The 26065-nt window shown below is 38.1% G+C and overlaps 1 protein-coding gene across 2 annotated transcripts in view; it reads right to left on the bottom strand.

Annotated features, from left to right (window-relative positions):
- The window catches only part of jakmip2 (janus kinase and microtubule interacting protein 2), a 51612-nt gene extending 25882 nt beyond the window's left edge, over positions 1–25730 (bottom strand). For both annotated transcript variants that reach the window (XM_036142867.1, XM_012853020.3), the window contains exons 1-6: positions 25592–25730; positions 5708–5954; positions 5327–5581; positions 4388–4630; positions 3853–4062; positions 383–481 (exon numbers count right to left, since the gene is read on the bottom strand). In XM_036142867.1, coding sequence (XP_035998760.1) covers positions 383–481; positions 3853–4062; positions 4388–4630; positions 5327–5581; positions 5708–5836 — 936 coding nt within the window. In that variant the 5' untranslated portion in view covers positions 5837–5954; positions 25592–25730. The remainder of the gene's footprint in view (positions 1–382; positions 482–3852; positions 4063–4387; positions 4631–5326; positions 5582–5707; positions 5955–25591) is intronic.
- Between the last annotated feature and the right edge of the window lie 335 nt (positions 25731–26065).

Here is a 26065-nt window from a genome sequence, read left to right as displayed (position 1 = left end):
GACATCTGAAAACTGGAAACCTTTTTTTTTTTTTTTTTACTTTTTCATGATATCACACAAAAAAGCAGTGTATTTGAGGTGTTGTCTAAAAAAGAATTCACATTTTTGCATCAATTTGAGTAAAATGTTGTGAAGTAATCCATCAGAATATCCATTGTTTTATAGGGCTTTACCATATTGTTTAAAAACATAGTCTCGGCGGTTCTGACTTTAAAGAAAGTAATAAAACAACTAAAAACTAAACTTATTATTCTGGCATTTAATTATTTTGGTTATCCTGACCTGAAAAAAAAAAAATAATTTGCCTTTTTATACAGTGTATGCAAATATTTGGCTTTAACAATATACCGTATATAAAAAAAGAAATTGATTTTGTTCATACAAGTTCACTTCTCTCATCAGCCAACAATGAGTTGCGATCCTCCAACTTGCGTATGGTTGAATTAAGTTCAGCAACACGTCTCTGGTTTCTCCTTAGGTCCTGAAACAAAGAAAAGAAAACATGCACTTAACCTTTAAACGGCCAAATAATGTATTATTAAAACTGAAATTTATGAAATCCTGTAAGAAAACTGCCTAGAAACTACCAAAAAGACCTAGCATTCAGATGAAGGTTCCCCTTTCAATGGGAAAACGACCCTAGACATACAGGTAGAGCTACACTGGAATGATTTAGTTAAAAGCTAATTCATATTTTAGAAGCCCACACATTAATAAAATTAGGAAACCTCAGTAAGACTTGCAAATGGACAATCACAAACACATTCCAATCTGAGTCTGAGCGATTTTGCAAAGAAAGATTTGCTGAAATTTTAGTCTCAAGATGTGAAGACCAAGTAAAGTGATTTTCCAAAAGATTTGCTGTTGTTACCACAGTGAAAAGCATTTCTACAAAAATAATGACTCAGGAGGACTAAATATCAAACAACTGTTAAGTTGTCAGCTTTAAGCCTTATCTGACCTGTCTTTGTTACGGCTGCAGTCAGTCCTGGCCGTATTTTCCTTGTCGGGTTAGAGAAACAGGCCTTCTGCAGGTGGGATGCATTTCCCTGATTAGTGTGCTGCTGCTTTAAAGCTGCTCTGCATGCAGCTGAGGGAAGGCTCTCTTCCTGCTCTCCCTTTTCAGATCCCCATTTGGTTTGGTTTGGTTTGGTTTGGTTTGTTTTGCATTTGCTTATTTCTGGTTAGTCATGGTTTCTTATTTTAGGTATTCTCTCTTTGGGATTTTATTTCTTTAGTATAATTTAATAAAATTCAGTTTTAATTTAAGCAGAAAATCCGTGTGTGGTCTCCTTGTAATGTTATCCCACCAAACGAGCCTGGTGGACGTAACATTTGTGGGGGCTCGTCCAAATTTAGGTGGACCATTTAGGCTTGATTGGGCTCATTTTGTGTTCAGGTTGCAGTTACATGCCCTGACTGTGGTTGTCCTGTTTACAAGTTGCTCATAGATATTTGGGCTAGATTAAGGTGTTCGGAACCTTACTACAGTTTGGACATTAATGTTCCATTTGTATGTGGTTGGAGGTCCATGAGGATTTTGGCACTTTTGTTGGAGGGGAGAGAGAGAAGTCTCTGTTTTGTTAGGTAAGTGTTGTGTTGGTTGTTTTGGCAACTCCATTTTAGACGACCCTGTTTATTATTTTAGTTTGTTATTTTTGGGCTGGACTCTGGGCTGAGGGCACCGCCATGGTTTGCTGCCTGAGAGGTTTTTTGACCTGGAGGGATTTGCTGCCAGCGGTATCTTGGTGCTTCAAGTGCCTTGGCTCTTGGAGGAAGGCCTGAAGACTAGGCCAAGGTTAGGCAGGGTTCTGGTCTCTGAGTTAGCTGCAGGAAAATGGAGATTTGCCATTGGTTTGAAACAGTCATGCACTTCCTGACAGTGTTTGGTTACAGTATTTGGTATTTTCTGACTAGTTTTGTGAGTTGGAATATTTTTTTACAAATAAAATACTGTTTTTTTTTTTTGTTTTTTTGTCTTCCCCAACTGTAGAGCTACTGGGAAAAACTTACAAAAGAGCAGATCCGTATAGTAGCTGAACACTTTAAAATCTGATTTTGAAGCTGCAAGACATGTTGTGATAAACCTGTTGTCCGAGATGTCCGTCTTCAGTGTTTGTCTTGTGCTTGTATTGTGACCTTTGGTGTTGTGGAGAGGTTAGCTACTTGTGGTTGGATCACATCTTGTGTTGCTGGCTTTCTGAAGCAGTAACTTTTGAGTGTGGCGGTGGACCATGCTGATGGTGATCCTTTTTGTTGGTGTGACTCTCCACATTTTGTTGGTCACTTGTGTGTTTAGGTGACTTGTTGACGTGGTAACTTGTGGTTTTAAACCACTTGGTGTGTGACCATTTGTGTTGTGGTGTCAACAGTTCTTAGTTGGTTTGGATTATTAGTTGCCACTTGTGGTATTGTGTGGTAACTTCGTGTAATAATCCATTTGACTGTTGTGCTCCCTTTTTGGGTCACATGTTGCCATTGTCTAAGTCATTTGTGTTTTGTCTTAATGGGTGTTTTTTTTTTATTTTATTTTTTTTTACATCAGGTTAATTGGTTTTTCAACAACACATCTAGTTTTTGTTTCAATAGTTCAGCTCCTTCTGACTTCTTTTGCTGCTCCTTCTTAGATTTCGGATTGTGATAGACCAAACATAAAAAGGAAAATGGTTACAGAGGTCCTAGGTAGGATCCTCTGTTTTAAGGGGGGAGGTGTTACGGCTGCAGTCAGTCCTGGCCGTATTTTCCTTGTCGGGTTAGAGAAACAGGCCTTCTGCAGGTGGGATGCATTTCCCTGATTAGTGCGCTGCTGCTTTAAAGCTGCTCTGCTTGCAGCAGAGGAGAGGCTCTCTTCCTGCTCTCCCTTTTCAGATCCCCATTTGGTTTGGTTTGTAGCTTGTCTTATGGTTGGGTTTTGTTAGGTTTGTTTTGCATTTGCTTATTTCTGGTTAGTCATGGTTTCTTATTTTAGGTATTCTCTCTTTGGGATTTTATTTCTTTAGTATAATTTAATAAAATTCAGTTTTAATTTAAGCAGAAAATCCTTGTGTGGTCTCCTTGTAATGTTATCCCACCAAACGAGCCTGGTGGACGTAACAGTCTTGCCCAAAAGTCATGAAAGGCAACATCTTGTGCGATCCCTAATTATCCTAAAAATCAGCATTCTTAAAATACCTTGTCAATCAATTTTCTAACTGAAATGGAACATGAGACGGGTGATCCTTGACCCAAGCGGAGAACTCAGGAAAAGGAACGTGAGGCAGGTCATGCTTAATTCCCTCAGAAAATCAGGGATGTGTGGCCTAAGTGCCATCGTCAAAGGCAGAACAGGATATGCAGATGGCGACAATGATGACGATGGTATAGGTGATGAAGATGGTGAAGGGCCAAGACAATCCAACATCTTGAGTATCGCCGATTTGAGGTCGGAGCAGTCCCGACGTCCATCCGAGCAGACTAGATCACTCTTAACACACCACACATGGCAGGAATATATCATACGATTATCTAAGGAGCCATCACGTCCTTTAGATTGTCAGAAGGGAAAGACTGGGGCAAAAATTGCAATAATTATATTGCCGTGTGAACCCAGCATGAACTAAGGAACAAAACACAAAAGAATGAACAAATAAGGCGACACCTCAGAGAACATAAACAACAGAAAAACTGAGAGAACCCAGGCACAAGAGAAACCCAAACACCAGAGATGCAGTCAAGTGGACCATGGTGCCTTTGAAGGAGACAATTACAATTGCACAACGACTCTTTGTTGAATTTGGGATTAGTATGTTTGTGATTTGACTTACAGTAAGTCAGCAATATATTAAAATTCTAATAATTTGCTTTTCTGCTTACAGGGCTTCCGCAGTGCTCGGCGCCATCCCCAGCTCTTCCTGGAATTTCCCTTTTTGGACTTCCCAGGCCACACTCTGCCTCTTTGACAAGGAACAGTTGTTCATCCAAGGCGTCCTTCTGCAGCTGCAGCTTCTGTAGGCACCCAGCAGTTGACTCCAGCTCTTTCTCCAGAGAGAAAATGGTGCGGTCTTTACCTTTGATTTCATCCACCTGTGGTGAGAGAAAATACAATACTGATGTAAGAAATTATTAAGTAAAAAGCATCTTATCTATTTTTTTTTGTATATATCATTGTTCAAATGCTTTAGAAATATCAAAATCCAATACAAGTCAAATCATAGTATAACAGCTTGGGCTTTTAAATGTTTCAACAGTTTCACTATCTAAAGTATTCCAAAAACCAGGAAAATGTTATTCAGGGAAACTTTTCATCTGAACCGGTGCCCCTTAGATTAATTAAACTGATCCAGATCCCTTTTCTCATTTCTGGCTTTGTTTGACTTCCTGTTTATTCAGTGGCTGTGGCTGTGCATACCAGTCTGCGGATGTCCCTCTCACAGTCCCACTTGATCTTAGAGATTTGTTCCTGATGTTGCTGATGCTCGACCCGTAGGTCTCCAGCCTTCATTTTGTCTGCCTGGATCATGTTGCTCAGAGCCTCGTCGGTCTGCTTCTTGGAAGCCTTCAGCTCGATTATCTCCTGGAGGAGCTTCACTCTCTCCTGGTCGAAGAAGCGTCGCGCCTCCTCTCTGGCTTCCAGGGTCAGCGCCGTCCGCACCTGAAGAAGGATCAGAAATGTATTACATATATAAAAAAAGATTGAACCTTTGTTCTGTACTGATTGCCTCCATTACTTGCTTTCTTCATTTAACTTAAAGGCCAGATATCAAAATTTGTAGAGCCAAAAATCCTAAAAAAAAAAAGGAAAACATTAATGAATTACAACCTACATTTTATTGTTTTTCAAAGCAGATTATTTTTAAAGTGCACTTTTTGAACACAAAATCCTTTGGAATTAAACCCTTTCAAAGAAGAAAGGCACTATTATAAATGGATGATGACATAGCTATTACAACTGTACCACAGTGTACTGCCGTAAACACAAAACAAATTTTCTTGGCAATAAGAAGGATAATGACCTCACCACAGAGTTCATCAGTTGTACAGTATGTCCCAAATGGGATGCCAGTTTGTAGGGTGACTGAACTATTGCCTCTCAGAGAACTTCACTTTTGGGTAAATCAAAATTTAATTTCTACTGTATGAACGAAAATTGGATCTGGAAATGATGCAATCACTAATGTCTTCTTGGGCAATCATGATATCATGCACTGATCCACGAGTCTGTTGTTCCATTATAATGTTGTTGTGTCTACAAGTGCTTTCTTTGTTTTCTTTCACCCAGGACACATAAGATTAAGCACTACATAAAGGAAAAACTTAAATAAGGACCATATATGGCAAATAAACTCACTTTTTCTCCACTTCCATCTCGCATGGCATTCAGGGCAGTCTTGAGACGCTGATTCTCTTGATCCTTGATCTTGGCATGCCGTGCCAGCTCCTGCTCATGCTGCCGTGTAAGGTTTTCCCTGAGGCCCTGTAGCTCTTTTTGCTTTTCCTCGTGCCATTTGGCCCGTTGCTCCGTTAACATGGCAGTGTGGCGATGCTGCTCCTGCTCTCGCACCCGCTTCACCTCCTGCACCTTGTCTCGTTCCAGCTTGCTTACCTTTAAAGAGATGTATGGGGGGAAAAGCTATTTGTTTTTCAAGATTCTAATTTTCTTTTCTTTTTGAATTTATAAAGTAAAATTAGCTACAATAAGGTCTAGACTTTAGTGAATTCTTGACTTTACCTTGCATTTTTCTTGGTGCAGCTCTATCTGGATATCAGTGAGCTTAGACCTGAGATCTTCATTGGCTGCTTGTAAGGCAGAAATCAGGGCTTCAGGCTTCTCGCCCTTCGTGCGGCCTTTCTTAGCCATCAGTGACACACTAGAGAAGCGCTCCTACTTCTTTCATTGAGACTTTAGAGAAACCTTCCAAGTCGTTCCTGAGATTTCCAGCTCCTCCTCCTCCTCATTATCCTGTTAGAGTCAAAGGCTAGGGGAATAGAGGAGAAACAGAAGGTACATAGAGTGAGATCCACAGAAAGTTTTAGTATTTACAAACAATGAGTTCTTATGCCTCAATAATAAAAGTTCAAATTCAGGCACATAAATGAAATAAAATAACGGTTCCCATATTTCTTTAATTAGCTCTTCTAGTGTATATGGCTTGAATTTATTATATGGTGGCACATCAAATTAAACCTTACTGGCAAATGGAGCAATAATGGTTTATTTCCATAGAATTACTAACTTTTAGACACTAGATGTTCTTTAAAGCTATTGAATGTCCTGGTAAGCATGAGGTAGCTTCTGAATTCCAAATGCTCATGGTATCTCAGGTGTTAAGAAGTCCAGTGATTTAAGCAACTTCTGAGATGTTAGAGACAATAGAGTGTACAGTAGCATCACCCATATTTAACCCGTTGCTGTGAGCTTTAAGTCAGTCATTATAATTTTTTTTCCTCCATAACAATCATTTATGATTAGGCATTTCACCATCCCAATTCAAAATCAGACACTGTTGTCTGTCCCTTTCAATTGCATTAATATGTGTTGCACCAACCAGAGTATTTCCTGGACCTCTTATGACAAGACATTGCCAAAATTACCAAGATTACCTCAGTACTTCTCAAATAATGGAGTGCACTCCCTATGGGGGCGCAGTGCAATGCTTTCTGACCCAGGGGAACATGCTTTTTTTTTTTTTTTGCTGTTGCAGAATAAAGTTTGCACATCCACTACAGTAGATGGCAGTGTGGCACTCTCATTGTCAGAGTGCGCGCAGGGATTATTTGCTATATGGTGTTAGTCAGAGTGATATAACTGAGGCTCAATCTGAACACCCTTAATAATAGCTTCTATTGTCTGTCACGTAATGATTCCGACGTCATTACGTGACAGAATCACACATGGATGATGCAAGTCAAATCCAGGCCTACATCGTTCCCAAAATGAACTACAAAGTCTGCGATCTCTTCTCACCGGACATAATCGTTGATTTCCGTGAGCGGGCTGTGCTGATATGTCACGCAAAGGATTGTGAGGTACCTAAAGGGTTCTTTGCGCCGGTAAGGGAAGTCGCGGGGTTCCTAGGCAAAACTAGCCGAGGGAGGGAGCATCCAGGCCACCTCCTTTCTTCCTGACTGCACCATTCGGACAGCACTTATCATGGCGACCGATGATGCACTTCCGCTTTGGCTGAAAAGTCCTTACTCTATAAGGGTATTCGGATTGAGGCAAACATCACTCCCCCAAAACTTAAGACCAGGAAATATGACGAAGCGTACGTAGCGCTTTGCTTCACTGTGACTGCAGTGAGAAATGAGGAAAGACCAGTGTGTTTACCGTGTCTAAAAATTTTGGTAGCGGACAGCTTGAAGCCAAACAAATTAAAAACACTACACCCCAATAACGGCAATAAGCCGCTTGAGTTTTTCAGCAAAAATGTGCTGAATATAACCAATAATAATAATTGAACTTCATTGATCTCACAATGGAGAAATTCACTTCTGCATCTTAACACATCCCCTTGGGGAGCAGTGGGCTGCAACTGTGTGGCGCCTGGGGAGCAACCAGGGGTTAAGGGTCTTGCTCAGGGACCCAGAGTGCCATGACTGGGGATCGAACCGGGTACTTGCATCCTTCTCTGAGTGCAAGCATGCTGCTCTAACCACTCGGCCACAACTTTGTGAATACTACATTCATCCCACTTAGTGAATACTACTTCAGTAAACCAATGGGCACTCTTGGCATCTTATAAGGTGATGTACCAAATTGCTCCGTACAAAAATCCCCACACTAGCAGAAGAGCTGATACTGACAGCAGCATTAGACAAGGTTTCTGTCTTGCTGGATGATGCAAGCGGCGCAAGAATAAAAACTATCCCCCTGTCCAATAATACTATCACCCGGCATATTTGACAATGCAAATCATCTTTAAGAACACCTGGTAGAGAAACTCAAAAGCAAACTTTTTGCCCTATAGTTTGATGAAGCAGCTGACAGCAGCAAAGACTTTATTGATTATGTACGTTTTGATATGAAAAACATTTAGAAAATGTTCATACTGACATTTTCTAAATGTCAGTATGAACATATTTACAAGTATGAAGTGACAGAAAAAGAAATTAACTTTTAAAATTTTTCTTTAAGATACTAAAAAATAATGTAAATAAAGTTATTCTTTGTTGTAATATCTATATCTATCTATCTATATATATATCTATATATATATATATATATATATATATATATATATATATATATATATATATATATATATATATATATATATATATATATATATATATATATATATATATATGGGTTGAAAGTAGAGAACAAATTTCATTGTAATGTATGTTTCAATGACAATAAAGATATTACTATTTTTCTTTAATGGTAAGAAGGATACAGAGGTGTAGCCTACTTGCTACACCAAACCCTATTTTGTTAGTGTTGTAATAAGTGTTATAAAAAGTTTTATGGACAATTCATGCTATTTACAGTCGGAGCGGATTGTTAGGCAAGGCAAGGCAAGGCAAGGCAAGGCAAGGCAAGGCAAGGCAAGGCAAATTTATTTATATAGCACAATTCAGTACAGAGACAATGCAAAGTGCTTTACATGATTAAAATATTGGAAAATAAAACAGAATAAAAGCAAGTAGGGATAGTGTAGAAACAAAAAAGAACATTTGAAAACAGTAAAACATTTTAACTTGAACATTCAAAGGCAATTCTAAACAAATGTGTTTTTAATCTCGATTTAAAGGAACTCAGGCTTTCTGCACTTTTACAGTTTTCTGAAAGTTTGTTCCAGATAAGTGGAGCATAGGAACTAAATGCTGCTTCTCTGTGATTGGAAGGCGTGGGTTGTTTTTTCTTTTCTTTTTTGGGGTGTGTGTGAAATGTTTTCTTCTTCCTATGTTCGTGCCAAAAAACAATTGAGAAGCACTGGATTATCTCATCAAATTGACAGTAAGAATGCCAAGGGCCTACAAGGCTGTAATTGCAACAAATGGAGGATTATTTTGATGAAAACAAAGTGTCAAGGACAACATTATTATTTAAAGTACAAATTATTACATACAAGTTATTTTTAACCTTGTCAATGTCTTAACTATATTTTCCTATTTATTTTGCAACTCATTTGATAAATAAATGTAGTGTTTTGGAAAAACATGGCTTTTAAGTGGGGCTATATGTCCATCCACCCATTTTCCGACACACTTATCCCTGCTGGGGTCGCGAGGGGTGCTGGTGCCTGGAGCTTTCAATGGGCGAGACAGGTCTTGACAGGTGGCCAGTCTATCGCAGAGGGGTAAATGTATGTTATTTATTCCTTTTTATATGTAAACAGGAGAAAAAGGGAGGTTGTGACTTGTTGTGAAAGTCCACTTATTTTGTTTCACAGGAGTGTAGCTGACTATTCAAGCAGTAAGGTATTCATTGTGTTCATCAAAGAGACAGCCTTGGGGAAGAAAATGTCTCTGTTGTGACAGGTTTTTGCAAACAGTGCTTTGTCATGCTGGCTGAAGGTTAAAGTTGAAAAAATGTGTGTGCATTCATACAAACTGTTACACTTCTTCCAATCACAGTGCTGTAATGAGAGAAACACTCAGCCGCTAATCTCAACAATGATCTGTTGCTGGAAGATTAAACTGCTTACATGTCGAGTAAAGCCAGAAAAAGAAACATGCAACCATCTTTATTGACAAGACAAATCAGAAGGACTTTCCCAATAAGAGGAGAGTCCATCTTGCACAAGAAAAAAATGCTTAATGACACCAAATGGTAGCTACAAGCTAGCACTACCCCACCAGGTCTGTCAAGTCTCACGCAATGAGCATGAGACCGATGCGTCTTCCTGACTTCACACGCACTCACGCCACATATGATATTCCTCAGGCAGAAAAATAAGCTCCATATGTGCCGCGAGTTATTGGTTCAGTGCGCTGTCCATTCAGAGTTCAGTGTCGACATGTTTAGCGTTGACATAGCGAGCCCCCCCTCCCAGTGTCATTAAAATTAGAGTCTACTTTTAACTGTCATTAATTGTCAATAACACAAGGCAAACATTTTCATTTTCATGAACGACTATTGCTTGTAGACAAACCTGCACACACGGATAACAAAAAGCTTCTGGAAACACTCATGTTCATCTACTTGCCTTTGCTTTTGTTAAACATAAATTTACAAACATAGTGTTTTCCCCTAGAAATGTTGTCTTGGGGTTGGGGGGGGGGTCAATCATGGGATATATCTAGCAACAAAAATGCGTTCAATATGATCATCCTCAGACTTGTAATAGGCAAACGCTCATGGTATGTTGAAGTAATCATGTGGGGCGCCACGTGAAGTGAACACATGTGTCCTTTTCTGTTGTAAGACACAACAGATAAAGACACATTTATAACGTTGTATCCCGCGCTCCCAACACCAATTCTGTCAGGGACAACTTCTTGGTCATTCAAGCATTTATTGCTTTAATGCACACCGTATGTTCCTCTGTCAGAAGTTTATAGTGTGGCACTGCGTATGCGCTCGTAGAATTGAGCTCTGCGCAGGCTGTCCACTCATGTCCACTCAAGTATCTGAGAGCATAGAGACAGAAATAGCTGCCACTATTTAGAAAGGCTAACCATGTTAATAAAGTTAGACTTGAACACATTCAGACATTTAATATTTACTACATGCTATGATCAACTGGGAGGGGGGGGTGTTGGAAGGGTGGGGTGCCCCCTTTGTAGAGTGAAAGGGGAAACACTGATAGTAGAAATCAACAATTGTGCACTTGCAGTCTAGTAAAACTTTGGTTTATTTAAATGAACACCTTGCCCCATTAATACAGTGAAAAAGCATACTTTTTAAAAACTATAGTGTTATGTATTTTCGCACCTTGAGGTTCACTTAAATTTTCACAAACATTTCTGTTGTGGCTTTAACCTTATTTTACTAAAAGGGAGATGATTAGTTTGTTTTCTATGGTTTTGTAGATTTACAGTTTAATTCTTTAACAACCTTGAGAAAATAAGGGCTGTTCCAAATAAAAATTCCTGGAACTCACAGAGGGTGTAATTTTTTTTTTCTCTGTTATTTTGAATGTTGAAGCCAACATTCAAAATTATGAATGGTAGCTACGTACATTTTGGCAAACAATCATTTAATCAACTCAGCAAGGTGGTTGTTTGAAAAAAATGAGTAAACATAATTGCACTTGACAGTATTATTAAAAAGTGTCAGCTCAGACACCTATATTAGCCTCTAGCAATGTCTGTTAAATCACGCAGTTGTAATTCACTGCTCCTAGTTTAAAACACAGTTTTTAATTTTCGATTGCTCTACAGTTGTGAAGTAGTGGCACGTCAGTCAATAGAGGAGAGTAAACACATACAAACAGCACTTTGTTCTAAGTTTAGTAAAAATCAGGTAAAAGTTACAAACATATTTTTGACGCATAAACGGGTATATTGATATAAACCTAAAATTTTCACTGTTTTCCTTTAATAGGCAAAGCTTGTGGTTACTAATTGTATTTATTAAAAAGAATCATTAACTGGCACAATTTGAATCAACAGGTCAGACCTCATATATTACTGTATTATAGTTTACCCGATTTTTGGTCTTATCTTCCCCTTTCCGACATGCCCCAACCATGAGAAAGACTCTTCCGATAATCTTAAGAGATACTCCTGCAGTGTGTAGTGTGTTAGGAGTGATCTCGTCTGCTCGGAAGGATATCGGGACCGCTCAGACCTCAAATCAGGGATATTCAACATGTTGGAATGTTTTGGCCCGATATCATAGCATGTGGGGTGTTTCCAGAGGACAAACGAGCACGGAGCCTGTTAAATGTGAGATGTAGCCAATTGGAAAACACCTACCTTTGTTTCTCCTCTATATCATAGTGTAGCAAATGTAGAGCCCCTGTTCGCGCTGTTTCCAATCCTTTAACCAATGGATGTTTTCTTTGTTAAAATCAGTCCACAAACTATCCCAATGATTCTTCCTTGTTGCCCATGTCTATTTAAATTCACTTTTAATCTTGAGAGGTTTAGCGAGATTTCCTGTCTGACACCCAAAGATTCCTGAGTGAAATCTGTTCCATGATGTGTTGTGCTTGCCGTTTGACCGAACATCACACACTGTATGAGCAAACCTGTTATATCTACATTTTTTTATTGTTATGTGAGGTGTCTCTCAGGCTTTGAAAATCGGCCGACAACTTTAAAATCTTGCTGTGTGAACCAGCCATTAGCCAACAAAGCCCGATCAATGCATTTCTAAACAGAAGCTGTAGATTTTGGCTGGATTTTGGCTGGTCAGAAAAAACAACTAGAGAACTTTTTTTCAGCTGTGAAGTCAAATATATAGGTACCTTTTTTAGCCCAATAAATTTTAAGAAGATTTGAGGAATTTAATTACCGTGGCACCATTAATGCAGTAAATGCAAGAGAAAAAAAACTCTAAAAACTAACTTAAAGAATGTTCTTAAATATTTTTACTAATTATGTTATTTGTTAAAATAATGATTAAAAAAATATTTATGTTTTACTTATGCTGTAAGTCATTCACTTGATGCAATTAGCTGAGATTCTGTATGATGTGACATTACTGCAAGGTGCTTTGAGGTCGAATGAGTTGTGAATTGGTGCTATATAAATAACCTCAATTTAAACTGGATATGTGGAATACGAAAAACTTTAAAATAAATATTTAATATAATGTCACATTTGTCAAAATGTTCATTAAATTGTTGACTTTTAAATTCAATGTAATAATTTGGTTCGGCAAATTATCAAGGTAAAAGATTTTTAACAGACTGTTTAAGTGCAAGTTTTAGATATTAGTTTTAGGCTTAATTTCTGCAAAGCTATTTTATGTTTGTTTGTGGGTTTTACTAAAGCATAAATATGACAAACGACCCAAAAATATACAAACTGGTGACCACAAGGAACAGCCAAATTAAACTGTGTATCGTATCGTAATCTGGAACAGATTAAGAAGCTTTTGAATTGCAGATTAGAGAAGAAATATTGGCTCCTTGCCCAAGTGCTGGTTGTTCCAACCATTTTAAACAATCTGCAACTAAGCACTAAAATTATGGTAAGACTTATAACTAATATACAAATCACTTAAAAGCAAAAAGAGCTTTTGTGAAGAAAAATCGTCTTAAAAATGGTTTAACATTTATCAAATATCATAGCCTATCACTAATGAATGTAATATAAAATAATGAAAAGCAATTTTCTAATATATTACTGATGTGACGCTTCAACTGCATTGAAGCTGTTTGCCGGAGTGCTAAGCTAACGTTAGCACGTTTGCTGTGTTTTGACACGACTTTTTGATTGATTGGCACATAAGACATTTTAACGCAGTACCAGTTAATTGTGTGCTGATAAAAGTTGTTGTCCTGAGTCATAAATTTAGTGTTTTGTTTTGCGCATAATACCATTTATTTTCAGTCCTTGTTAGCATTTTGACTCGTGACAGTTTGTGGGCTCAAGAATTTACTTAAATAACAGACACTTGGTCGAATTTAGTTTTAAACGTTGAAACAAATTATATCTACGAGCTGAGCTCTTCAACTGAATGCATCACTAAAGTTGATAAGTCTGCCCATATCATTGTAAGATTTTGCAAACGAATATTTGCAGAGTTATCGCAAATATTGATGGTGATCATGTTTACTCTTTCACTTGACTTGATCAGAGTGTGGAGTCTGGTAGGCTGGCCCTTTCAGTTGTGTTGATCACTTCTATAGAGATAACCCCTATTATTATCTTTAGCTGTCACTTTATATATATCTTGTTAAATAATACTGTATATTTTTCAGTGATGTTAGCAAGGTGTTGGTTGTTTGTACCGATAATACTTTATCGGTTTTGTTTTGCTGTTCTTTCTTTGCAGGTTTGGAAGCAGACTGAGGATGTTGCCTTGTTCTCTCCTTTTCCCCTCCACCTTTTCTCCCTTTTAGCATTTTGTCTCATGTTTTTCTCTTTTTTTTTCCTCTTCTACCTTCCCGTTTTTGTGTCCATTGAACATGAAATAGTTCTGGGGTTTATCAAGCAAATTGGTTAAACTGTTTTTCTCTCCAAGGAAACCCAGCATATTTCATTAAGGTTTGACTTGCAGCAATCACTCCTCGTGGACGAGCATGTAGCGACAATGGATGGTCACTTGCATCGTGTCCTTGACTTTGCAGCAAGCCCTAATTCTGAGCATGCATGTAGCGAGAGTGGAGAGGAAAACCCCTCTTTACCAGGAAGAAACCAGAACCAGGCTCTCTGTGAAAAACCATCCGCTACGACCAACTGGGGGTTTGGAGGAGACAGAGTATACAAAAAAAAAAAAAAAAAAAAAAAAAAACAACACTGATCCAGGAGGACTTTCTGTAATAAAGGAAAAAAAAATATGGCAGCACTAGCTTCTTTAGTGGCTTCATTTAAGAGAGAAACATAGCCAAAGAGAAAAGGTATGTGCAAGTTTTGAAGTGTAGAATGAAAGAGAGCACATACAGTTTGTTGCAGTAAAAGCTCATCCAATAGCTATGTCCAGGGGGAGGCACAGGGTTAACCCTGGAAGACAGGGCCAAAATTATCTATGTTCACCCCAGACCAGATGATTATACCACCCCCAGGAAAAGCCAATCATAATTCACCGCACCGCTAATGCTGCATTAACCTACATTTTATCCAGAGCCTGGTTTGGTATAAATATGCCGGAAGCCCGAGTCAATCTGATTAGCGTTGCAGTCTAATTTTTTGACTGGACTGGGAAACCACCTGCTAGTTATTAAAAGGAACATATGCATTCCATGTACAGCCATAGTCTGAGTAAACTGATTCAACAAAGCCTCTGTTTAATCAAGTTTTCTCAGATTTATGGGAAATTTGTTTTTAAATATTTCACGTTTTTCAACAAAACGATGAAAACAGATGGCATCTCCAACTGTTTCATTTTCTTAGAGCTTGTGTGTACACTTCAGAGTACACTCACCAGCCACTTTATTAGGTACACCTGTTTAATCACAAGGCAGATATTCAAAGATTTTAGGCATTTAGGGATGTGGTGACAGTGACTTGCTTGAGCTCAAAGCAGCTGCTGCTAAGAGCTAGCCTGCTGCTTAAAGAAAAAACGGTTCCCCTTTTCAATGCTCCCTTCCTTTGATAGCCAAAGTGGACCGAACTCAGAAGGCACCAACAGGTTGGGCAGAGAACCCAAAGGGAAAGGTTATAGGGTTCATTGGGAAATGTTTGTGTAATGTGTTTACATGGTGCTTTAAAAACAAAGAGCTAACGGAGGTAGCTAATTGCTAGCATTTGGTACCATGTCATTGCCGATGTGATCCAAATGTGTTTTTATGGTCATAACAAGGGTTATCCCCACAAGGGTTTTATACATTGATGGGATATTAATGTATGTTATCTGGCCCACTCATTATGACTAAAATAAAAGCTGAAGCTTTAAAAGTTAGCGCCGAAAATCCACTTAGCAATGGTGCTATAAGTGTTATTACCGCATTAATATGGAATATTAATGTCTATTTAAAGGCGTTTTGTTTAACTTTAGGAGTAACCGATTTTAGCGTCCGATCGCTGCAGCGACCCCTACCTCCCGTAGGTATAATCACATTGATTAAAACGGGCGTCCCTAAAGTAAATTATTTTACAGAGCAAATCATTCTTTAAAATGTTATATCCTCAGATAATGTTTTGTGTAACTCGGGATTTGCATTGTGAATGGGTTGAAACACATGCCAAATGTTGTTCTAAATTAGTTAAGCTAATGTAATTCCATTCCATGTTTTTTTTCTTAAGTCAGATCTGCAGTGAACCAGGATTCACTGAATTATTCTGACTATGATCAACCACTTGGTTTTGTCTTTCATGTTCTTTTGCATGTAAATAGTTCCTTAGCTTAGCTTTCTTTTTATATTCATTTCACTTAGTAGTTTAGTTAAATTTCACTAGCCTAGTAGAGAGGATTTATTGATTGAAATATAGTGTTAATTCAGATAAACAGCATTATATAGTGATGTTCTCTGGATGTTCATTTCATTTCTGTTATTACATTTTTTAACTTGAAGAGAAGTTCTCACTCCTTTATTCTATGTGTGTGCAGAGTTTGCTGTTAAAACATTGCTAGTGCTCATATCATCCCTTTCAACAATTGTCCTGATAATCAGCTTTAGAGCTGATATCCTCCAGACAATACTTAACACACAGAGAGTTATTTATTAAACATTAAATAACTTTAAACAGTGTATAATTGCCCCTATATTTTCATAGAGGAATAAAGTATCAAAAACAAGCCGAATCGGGGCGTGTTTTGGTGGCGCAGTGGTTAGCACACACGACTCATGTATGGAGGCCTTAGCCCTCAACGTGGCTGACGCAGGTTTAACTCCGACCTGTCATCTTTTGCCGCATGTCTTTCCCCCTCTCTTCTACCCCCTTTCCTGTCAGCCTACTGTACAAAAACGTGCCACTAGTGCCGTTAAAAAAAGCAGAATCTTCAAATAGAAACTTCTAAATTTTAACAGAAAATAGTCAAGCATTATGTTTCTTTTATTTTCCAAATCTACAGCAACCATTTGATATGATTCCCTCCCATTCCCCCAAAATAGACCAGAGGCACATGTGATCAACACAAGATCAGACCAAAGATTGAAATATTTCACATTGGTCTCCTGATCATTCCACGACTAATTGTAGACGGCTCATTGTAAACGAATTTAAGGACAGAGGAAGCACCAAAATTGATTTAAATGCGATGGAGACTCTAAAGATCACATGGCAACATTTTGGTGGCCTAAAGAAATCCCATCCAAAATACAACAGAAAGCCTTTCTTAACTGTTCATGACGTAAACAAAGATTGTTGGTTCACCGTTACACTTGAATCAGGGACGTCCATGGTAGCCAGCATTTATGCAACATTTGTATAGCCCTGAGGTGGGTAACAGAAACTATAGCACTAGTTGATGTTTTACATTACTTTACAGAAACTCAAAGAAAGTCACTCAACATCAGAATGTTCTTCAACTGAATACCGTCATTGAGCCTCACGGCATATACTTCTGTAGCAGGCCGATAGTTGGTATAAGCCTGTCTCTGAGTTTGACTGTACAATACCTGTAAGTAAACATGGCTTGATTTGTGTCATGGAACATAATCTTGAATATTATGATGCTGATTAATTTCATTCATATTATATATATATATATATATATATATATATATATATATATATATATATATATATATATATATATATATATATATATATATATATATCTATATATATATATATATATATCTATATATATATATATATATATATATATATATATATATTACACATATTGAGCTGCAGTGCCCTGCAAAAATATCTAAATCCCTCAAACCTTTTCTCAATTTGTCATGCAACAATCACAGATATTAATTTTTTTATTGGGATTTGTTTGAAAGATCAACGAAAAGTGGTGCAAAAATTGTGAAGTGGACAGAAAAGGGAAAACATTGCTGTCAGGTTTGTTTCACAAATGGAAATCTGAAAGGTACAGTACACATATATAGCCTCTCCCCTCAGTTAGGAAGCTGAGATGCATGAGATGGAACTGATGGTGAAACCGCCTTTATCATGTGCTGACTTTATGGCCTGATGTTGTTGAATAATCACTTTTCTTTCCAGCATGTGGCAACCAAGCCACAGTATAAAAAAAAAAGCATACTTATAACAGTGGAAACTAAAAAAAAAAACACTATAAAACCATGTTTCCCAAGAAATCTTTGCCAATAAGCATGAATATATAATTAATTTAATAAGAATGCTGTAGGGGAAAAACAGGCTCAGTAAATAACACAAAAATAACTCCATAGTAATATCACTGATTTCTCAGTAGAAATATATTTAAAAGATTTACGTTCTGTCAAGTGTTGGCAATAACATATGATTTACCTTTAGCAACTGAATTCCTGACAAGAATTTACAGGAACAAAAACGGTGTTAAACAACAAACAGCAGCAGGTGAAATTTGTTGCCCATGTGTAATCAAGTTAGTTGGTCAGGTGATCACCTGAAAGTATAAAGCATATAGTTTGAATCGGAAATGAAAGCAGCACAAACGACAATTTTAACGGCCCAAACCTGCACATACGAAGCACTACAAAAATCTGACCAGCTTGGTTCAATTTGGAGCAAACGACGGGATGTGACGTCGTCGAGCCACATCAAAACCTCAGAAATGAAAGCAGCTCAAACGACACAGACGAAACACTGAAAAAGTAGACCACTCTGGTTTGTTTTGGATCAAGCACAGCACAGACAAAAGGGCTAAAAACGTAGCGCTCCACTTTGTTTCGCAGCTGCGGGGTATGGTGACGTCATTGGCCAAAATCAAAACTTATAATATCTCAGAAAGCAAAGCAGCACAAATGCTAATTTTTAACGGCACAAAGGAAGCACTACAAATGTAGACCGCTTTGACGTTATGACTTATTAGTCATAACGTTTAATCTGCAAGTCTATCTGTGTAAAATAACCATTTGGTAGCCTGTTTGTTTGTTTTTTGGCTTTTCTATTAGGTTGTCCACAGTGTTGCAATGTGTTGTAAGGTTAAAAATTACAATTACACATAAAATATAAAGTAAAAAACAACTTCGCCACCTAAGGGATCACAGATTACAGGACCTTACAGAGCAACTAAAGGCAACTAAGGGTATCGAGATCTTGTGGAAACTCTTGCGAGGGCCAGTGTTTGGATGAACAAACAGACCAGCAGGTGGTGGTAAGAGTAGATACTCACAATAAAGACGGTTATAATAATTCTGCAATATTCTCCCATAAACCTAAAGAGATGCAATTTAAAATAAAGTGTATCCCACTAGTGAAAATGATGTGGACAGAGTTGACTGTATTCTTTGTTACACTTGTGTCGAGACTGTGAAACATGCATTTGAGGTCGTGAGATTGTTACTGGGTTTGGAAAGAATGTCAATGGTAGCTGTAATCTAAAATAATATTTCTCTGTTAACAGACAATAATATATTATTATTTGGGCTGCATTACACAAATAAACCATAAGATTATATGATAAAAGGTATTATCTTCAGAAACATCAATTCTTCAAATTAAGTCCCATTACCTTTATGTACAAACTGTTATGTTTATTTCAGTAAAGCTCCTCAATATTATTATAGTATAGCCACAATTATCAAGATATCTGTTAATTTGTTTTTAAATCAATAAGGTATGTATTATGCCCTGTGTATTTATGTTCATCCATTTCTGACACGCTTATTCCTCATGGGGTCGTGAGGGGTGCTGGTGCCTATCTCCAGGCGTTTGTGCATTTATGTTCTTAATGTTATATAGTTGGCCAGCTGTGACAGGATGGGTGCCTGCTTTACCTTTTCATTGCTGTTGCTGTCGGCAACACACTTTACAACCCGACTGCGTCCAGATCAGCCTAAAAAAAAAAAAAAAAAAATTCAAGCCTGTTGTGCTGTTTTGAGTTTTCCTTTTACTGCGACCGATGTTGGTTATCTTTAGACCCCAGTCTTCACCTCATCTCACACTAACAGATTCTTGTACCAACTCATCCACAAACATTCCAGACGTTTGCCCTACTGAGAACCATGAGGTTAAATCGTGTAGCGTATCATAAGCTTTAGTTTCACTGCTTCTATAAAAAGGTCAAGGACACAGTTCTACACAAATTATAGATCTAAAGCATTTGGATAGGAAAACAGTGTAATAAATGAAAGCTATTTCTTAACATAATTTGTTATATTTTTACAAGCTGTTCCTTTACTCTGTTCACATTACTACACTGTCTAGAGCACACAGGTTGGGGTACATGTTGTTGGTCCTGAGGAGGCACTGCTGAGGATGTATCGGGGGTTAAGCTGAATGACACAATGGACAAATATTTAACTCTGTCCACTTTATCAAGTAAGGTAAAAGCCAAATCAGCTAAAATTAGGAAGAATGACAACAGTTACATCGAGTTTGCGTTCATCAAGAATGAGGATCTAAACTCCACCAAATCATATATACACATATATATATATATATATATAAACATACATAATTCTTAATGTGTTCAACAGTACAAAAGGCTCTTTAAAATTACTACAAGCATGAGGAATCTAAAGGGGTCCTTGGAAAACATTTACCGCTGCTAAGGGGTCTCTGGCCATGAACAATTTGAGAACCCCTGGGTGAGTAAAGTGGAACACTGAGGAAGAACACCCACTGATTTGACCAACTTTATTGCATGAGAGGGTAGTGCTGTAACTAAAGTCGGCTCAGAAATAACAGACATACATTTTCGGACCCATTTCTTTCTCTCTTGGTGCTGAATGTGAGTGTACGTGGACTGCGCTGCAGAAGTAGAATGTACGAGTTTGTCCATGTGAAATAATACAACTTGAGGCCCACTGACCCCATGACCCAATTCTGACTACACAGGCAAAACCTATTGTAAGTGTAGAATTATCTAAACAATATTGAATAGGCAATGGGTAATTTATGTAGTGCAAAGCAAGTTCAAAATCTCTACTGACTGGGTTAATAGCATATTTTTAGCAAAGCAGACTCCAATATAGTTAATGAGGGAATGATTAGACAAAAACATCAATGAGGAGAATATCATTGTTTCCTTCAGGGTAGAATTTTAAGTAAATAGATTTAGGCTTAGAAATAACTCATCAGGCCTGAACAACTGACAAGATTTTTTTTAAACAGAAATTTTATGTTACGACCTATACAATCACGGGAAAAACTGCTGGCTTGGTAGTTGTCCAGCATACAATCATTGACAAGTGGATGGTAAGCTGCAAAATTGCTAAAGAAGACGAAGAAGCCAAAAGTTCAAGAGTATTGTATCCAGGCATATTAGTGTTAGGTTTAGTGGAAGGAATTTTTTTTTTTTTTTTTTTGCCCAAGCAACTGCGATGACTGCTGCCTGAAGAGGATGGTGAAGTAAAGCCCATTCAGGAGTTTGCGTGGGGGAGGCCGTTCACATGGCAGGGAGGCTGCTTCAAGAGCCACCACACACAGATGTATCCAGAATATGGCCTGTGACCTTTGCATTTCCTTTGTTAAGACACAAAATGGAGAGATGTGTAGTGGTCCCAAGATGCTGATTCTCATTTTCCAGCAAGTTAATTCCTGGTTTATTGACCATGGTATCACTGAGCTTGATTGTGAATGCCTAGATTTCCTACGACTGTTTATTGATGTTCTATTTTGTTTCTACATTTTAATCCTACTTGCTTAAATTATGTTTTATTTTCCTGTACTTTAATCATGTAAAGCACTTTGCATTGTCTCTGTACTGAATTGTGCTATACAAATAAATTTGCCTGGCCTTGCCTTACAACCAAACTTTAGTGAAACGCTTGGTTTGTGCAGAGAAGTGCGGAGAAGAAAACGCAAACTTTCTTTTCTGACTGTTCCTCTGCCATTTCTGCTTCCTATTAATGTTTACTGTTTTTAGGAAGGTGGCTCTGCAGAATGCATTGCAGAGTTGGGGAATGTTTGTGGGGAAACTAACATTATTAGCTATAACAGATTATATGATATTTTTTGTTGCACGTTTTATAGCCTTCCACTTCAAATTACCTGTAATGTTGGAACTTTTTAAATGATCCAAGACAAATTCAAGATAAATTTAAGCATTTTACAACAGCCATTGGAGAACACGCAGAAGAAGACAGGAAAAAATGTGCAAATTAAAATCTCAAAAAAGTAAAAATTTTTCAACAACCTGTTAAAATTAAAACTTGAGGCACAGGGCGTAAGTCACACAATGGATGGATTTTCAGAAGCAGAGCTGACAGGGTAATGTAGAAATTATGCAATCTACAACCGTTAGGTCTCTGTCTGGAAATGTTTGTAGCCTTCTATGTCCTCTGCTCAGACCTGATAATATTCTTAAACTTTAGATCTGTGTACAACACAAAAGCATTCAGATGTCACAATGTTGATTCTGTGAGGGTATTATCTATTTATGTGTTGTTGAATGGCTTTTCTACATGAGACGATAAATCCACAAAAAAAGGGCTGTTTGCCCCTCTCCCATCAGGTAAACGCTTCAGAAGCCTCAGAGCCAAAACAAAGAAGCTTAGAAACAGCTTCTTCACAAGAGCTGTGAGGGCGATTGCCCCCTGATGGGAGACTGCAGTCCAACGCTTTAAAAAAAAACAACAACACTGTTACTAGCCAGTCATAGGTTACACCCTACTACCTCATTTTCTGTTCTCTGTGACTCTTCTGATGCTAAAAAAGTAACCCTTTGCCTGTTAGTTAGTTTTTGCCTCATTATGTGTAATGTGAACCGGAGTGGCCAAAGTGAAATTTTGCCGCAGTAACACACGGTGAAAAACAAAAAAATTCCTGATTCCTGATCAATGCATATTCAGTCCGTAACAGCTTTGTGATTGTGTTATGCCAATAGATATTTTTCCACATAGATCAACTCATAAACTGTACCCACATTTGGCAAGTGCATGTGTTCATTTCCACCACTTACAGACAGCCTATAGCTCACGGTGTCAAAAAAAGTAATGCGGCTGATTAAAGTGAACAAATATTCAACGGATCAGTATAGTTACTTATATTCAACTCTTTTTAAGCTGTCTATTGAAGTATCCCAAAATCTAAAAATGTAATATGATTATTTATTTTTTTTTTAAGAGGGATTAAGTATGCCTGCAACACTCGTGTTGGGCAGCGATCCCATCATTCTCTAATAGCAGACCCAGACAGGCAGATCTCTTTAGTGACTGCATGTCCATGTGGCAGTAACTGCTCCACCAACTGTCGCGTCCGGCTACATTTTTCTAGCTCTCCTCATTTTTGTCACGCAGAACAAACCCCTACATTTTCAGGATTACTTAGCGTCCTTCTAATCCTGGTTATGCAACTGAAGCAGCAAAAGTTCTGCAGACTAATAGAAGCATTTCGCCTAAACTAAATGAGCAGTTTAAGTTTAATCAGTCTGGGATGGTGTTATGATGTAACATGGTTCAAAGTCTTATGACACTCGCATCAACAGGCGGCAGTTTCATTTTGGAATTACGTTTTTTTACGTTTTGAGCCAAAAGGACTTTTGTAATCATTCTCCCCGCGGTCACAATCTCAAACCTGTGTATAAACACAGTTCTGCTAACAGAGCAAGACGGAGCATGAAAATACCAAGGGTTCAAATCAGCTATAAAGTTTGAACATGCTATAATTTGATCATTTCTGACACGCTGTAGTTCTTAACCATCGTTGCATCTTAAAATTGAAATTATCTTTAATCTACAGTAGACCAAAACATCTATGAGTATTGACACGCAAATGATGCAGCAGTGGTTAAAATCCTTCAGCTCATTTATCTTCAGAGATACAACGTGTCAGAGTTGCTGCTGTTTCAAAATGCCCAGAATATTTTTCAAGTTAACTTTTACCACTGTAATTATGGCTACATCAAATAACTGATTACATAAAATTAGTTCAGCCATCGTGCTATTTTTGGATCCATTTACAATTATTACAGTATTTCTGTTTTATAAAATTATGGTAAGCCAGGAATGGAAATATTTTTTAAATGGCACATGGATTTTATACATATTTCAAATGTAAATATAAATTTTAATACAATAAAACCTAAATTGGAAGCATATGCAGCCAACCAGCTTAGAGAATGATTAAAGTAATTAGAAGTATATGACAGCTCCAGTCAAAAAGATACTGCCTGGTCTACCTATTCTTTAAATGGCTCCATTGAGGTTTTTATCCATGCAACTTCTATTAAGGTTTTTTCTCAAAAGGACCTAAAAGTTGACAAGAAGTTAGCCTTCAATAAATTACTTGTGAATCTTATATAGGACCGTCTACATTCTATATTCTTCTGCACTATGTTCTCAACACACTGCTCCCATTTGCACTGGGAAATGCAGTTTAGTTCTATTTTATTACTTTTCTTTGACATGTTTTTAAATTTTACATTTCTTATTATAGTTCTTATTTATCACAACTGTTCATAATTTGCTTCTTTCTTTTACTCTTCATACATTTTTATATTGTACATGCTATTTAATACTCTTTAAGCTATGTTGTTTGATCTGTTTGCACTATATAGTACTGCGACAAATAACGTCTTATTAAAATATCAGTTTGTCTGTCTAACCAGATAAACACTTATCTGGTCAAGATATGATGGACATCTTTCAAAAGCAAAACGCTTCTGCCGCAAACTAAAGGGCTGTTTCGCAGGTTTTTAAGAATCCTGGGCTCCATTTGCTTATCTCTACTTTAAAATATGAAAAGCAAGCCTGATCTTGATTCATCTACGGCCAACACAGATTTTTACCACAGCGTAAGATTTGAAAAACCTTTACTGTATTTGTAAAAACCCGAAGAAGGGGGCTCATGCAAGAACCGCCACTCACTATGAGAATCTTTTAACAGGCTGTACGTAATATTCCAAAATAAAACATGATCATGAACAGGTAAGCGAAAGATATGACAATGGACAAATGAAACGAAAAGACGAATAAACCTAGGCAGGTGATCCCTGACTGAAGAACAGGCGCACTGATTAACGTTCACAACTAGGTGCTAAAAATAATCAAGAAGTAAAATTGGAAAAGCTGGTCAGTTGGGGGAAAATTGCTCAAATAAAAACACATTTACAGAAGCTACATACCCCACCGCAAGGGTACAACTGTGCACTAGTGCTTTTAGACATAAGTGTCTGAGTATGAAACAGTATTTTTCTTAACAAGTAAATTCACTCTTTGGTTCTAGTGCACCTGAATTTTACCATCTGGCACAATAATTAAAAAAAAAAAATTCATGCCACATTTTCAGGCCCACGTGTAGAATTTCACCGTGATCTATAAACGAACCTGTTCCCCACATAGTGATGACCCTGTAACAGCAGTTTGATCGCTCCCTTCTCGACAGGTGCAGCGCCTCTTATGATGTGGTTGCAGGCTACAACTCAGAGGGAAGGCCCTGCCAGTGCCAGCTCTCTGTGGACTAGCATCGTCTTGCAGCATCACTGCAGCATCCTCTCGAATTATGGCCAGTAATGTTTGGTAATTCGAGGCGCAGACGGGCTGATCGCACAGGACGTTACGCGTCACGGCCGGGATCTATTCGCGTCAGGCTTTATTGAAATCACGGGCAGCTGATGACAGCCACCGTACTACCCGCACTGCAGATACCGTTATTATATGCATGCACACATGGAGAAAAAAAAAAAAAAAGCATGAGCCTCGGTCGTGTGGAAATCCCCCCCAGGGGCACAGAGGCAGGCTCGTTCCCAGCATCGTTGACGGGTCTGCCGGTGTAGGCCAGGCTCCATACGTGCAGACTGGAGCCGCTGCTCCGCGGCCAATTAACGCACACGCCTCTAGGTTCATGTCACCCATGCATGACGCTGGCAGCTACCTAAACATTATTATTGTTTCTCTCGAAGCTCTCTCGGTTGAAAAATTTGCAATTTCCGCTGCTAACGCGGTGCATTTGACTCCAACCAGCAGGCCCGCTAGTCCGACTAACTCCCACTTCCGACGGCGATCAAACAAACAGCATCCAGAGCAACGCACCGCTTGCACCGACTCACCTCGGGAGGAGTTCTCATCAGGTGGGGAATCCTAACGCACACGAAACGCCATCTGGGTCGTCTCCCTTCGCTGTTATTACTATTGTTGTTATTTTAAATCGCCTTCCGCCGTGGTGATGTCGGGATGAGCAGCAGCAGCAGCAGCAGCAGCCTACAATGAAGCAGTGATGGCCGGTGGTGATGATGCTGGGAGCCCCGCCCTCCTCCGCATGCAGCCAGAATGAGCTCACTGCTTTACAGCAAAGAAGCCCTTTGCTTCTCAAATCAATTCTTCTCCCGAGCATCCTCACTCCACAATAATAATAATAATAATAATAATAATAATAATAATAATAATAATAATAATAATAATAATAATAATAATAATAATAATAATAATAATAAGCCACATTTACAATTGTCAGTCTTTTTAAAATACTGGATATAATCAAGCAACTTTATTTTAGTTGTTCAGTTCAGAAAGTGATGCTCATA

This window comes from Fundulus heteroclitus, chromosome 11 (genome assembly GCF_011125445.2).
Source record: "Fundulus heteroclitus isolate FHET01 chromosome 11, MU-UCD_Fhet_4.1, whole genome shotgun sequence".
Classification (NCBI taxonomy): domain Eukaryota; kingdom Metazoa; phylum Chordata; class Actinopteri; order Cyprinodontiformes; family Fundulidae; genus Fundulus; species Fundulus heteroclitus.
Note: the sequence above shows the minus strand (reverse complement) of the source record. Positions and strands in the feature narration are given on the sequence as shown.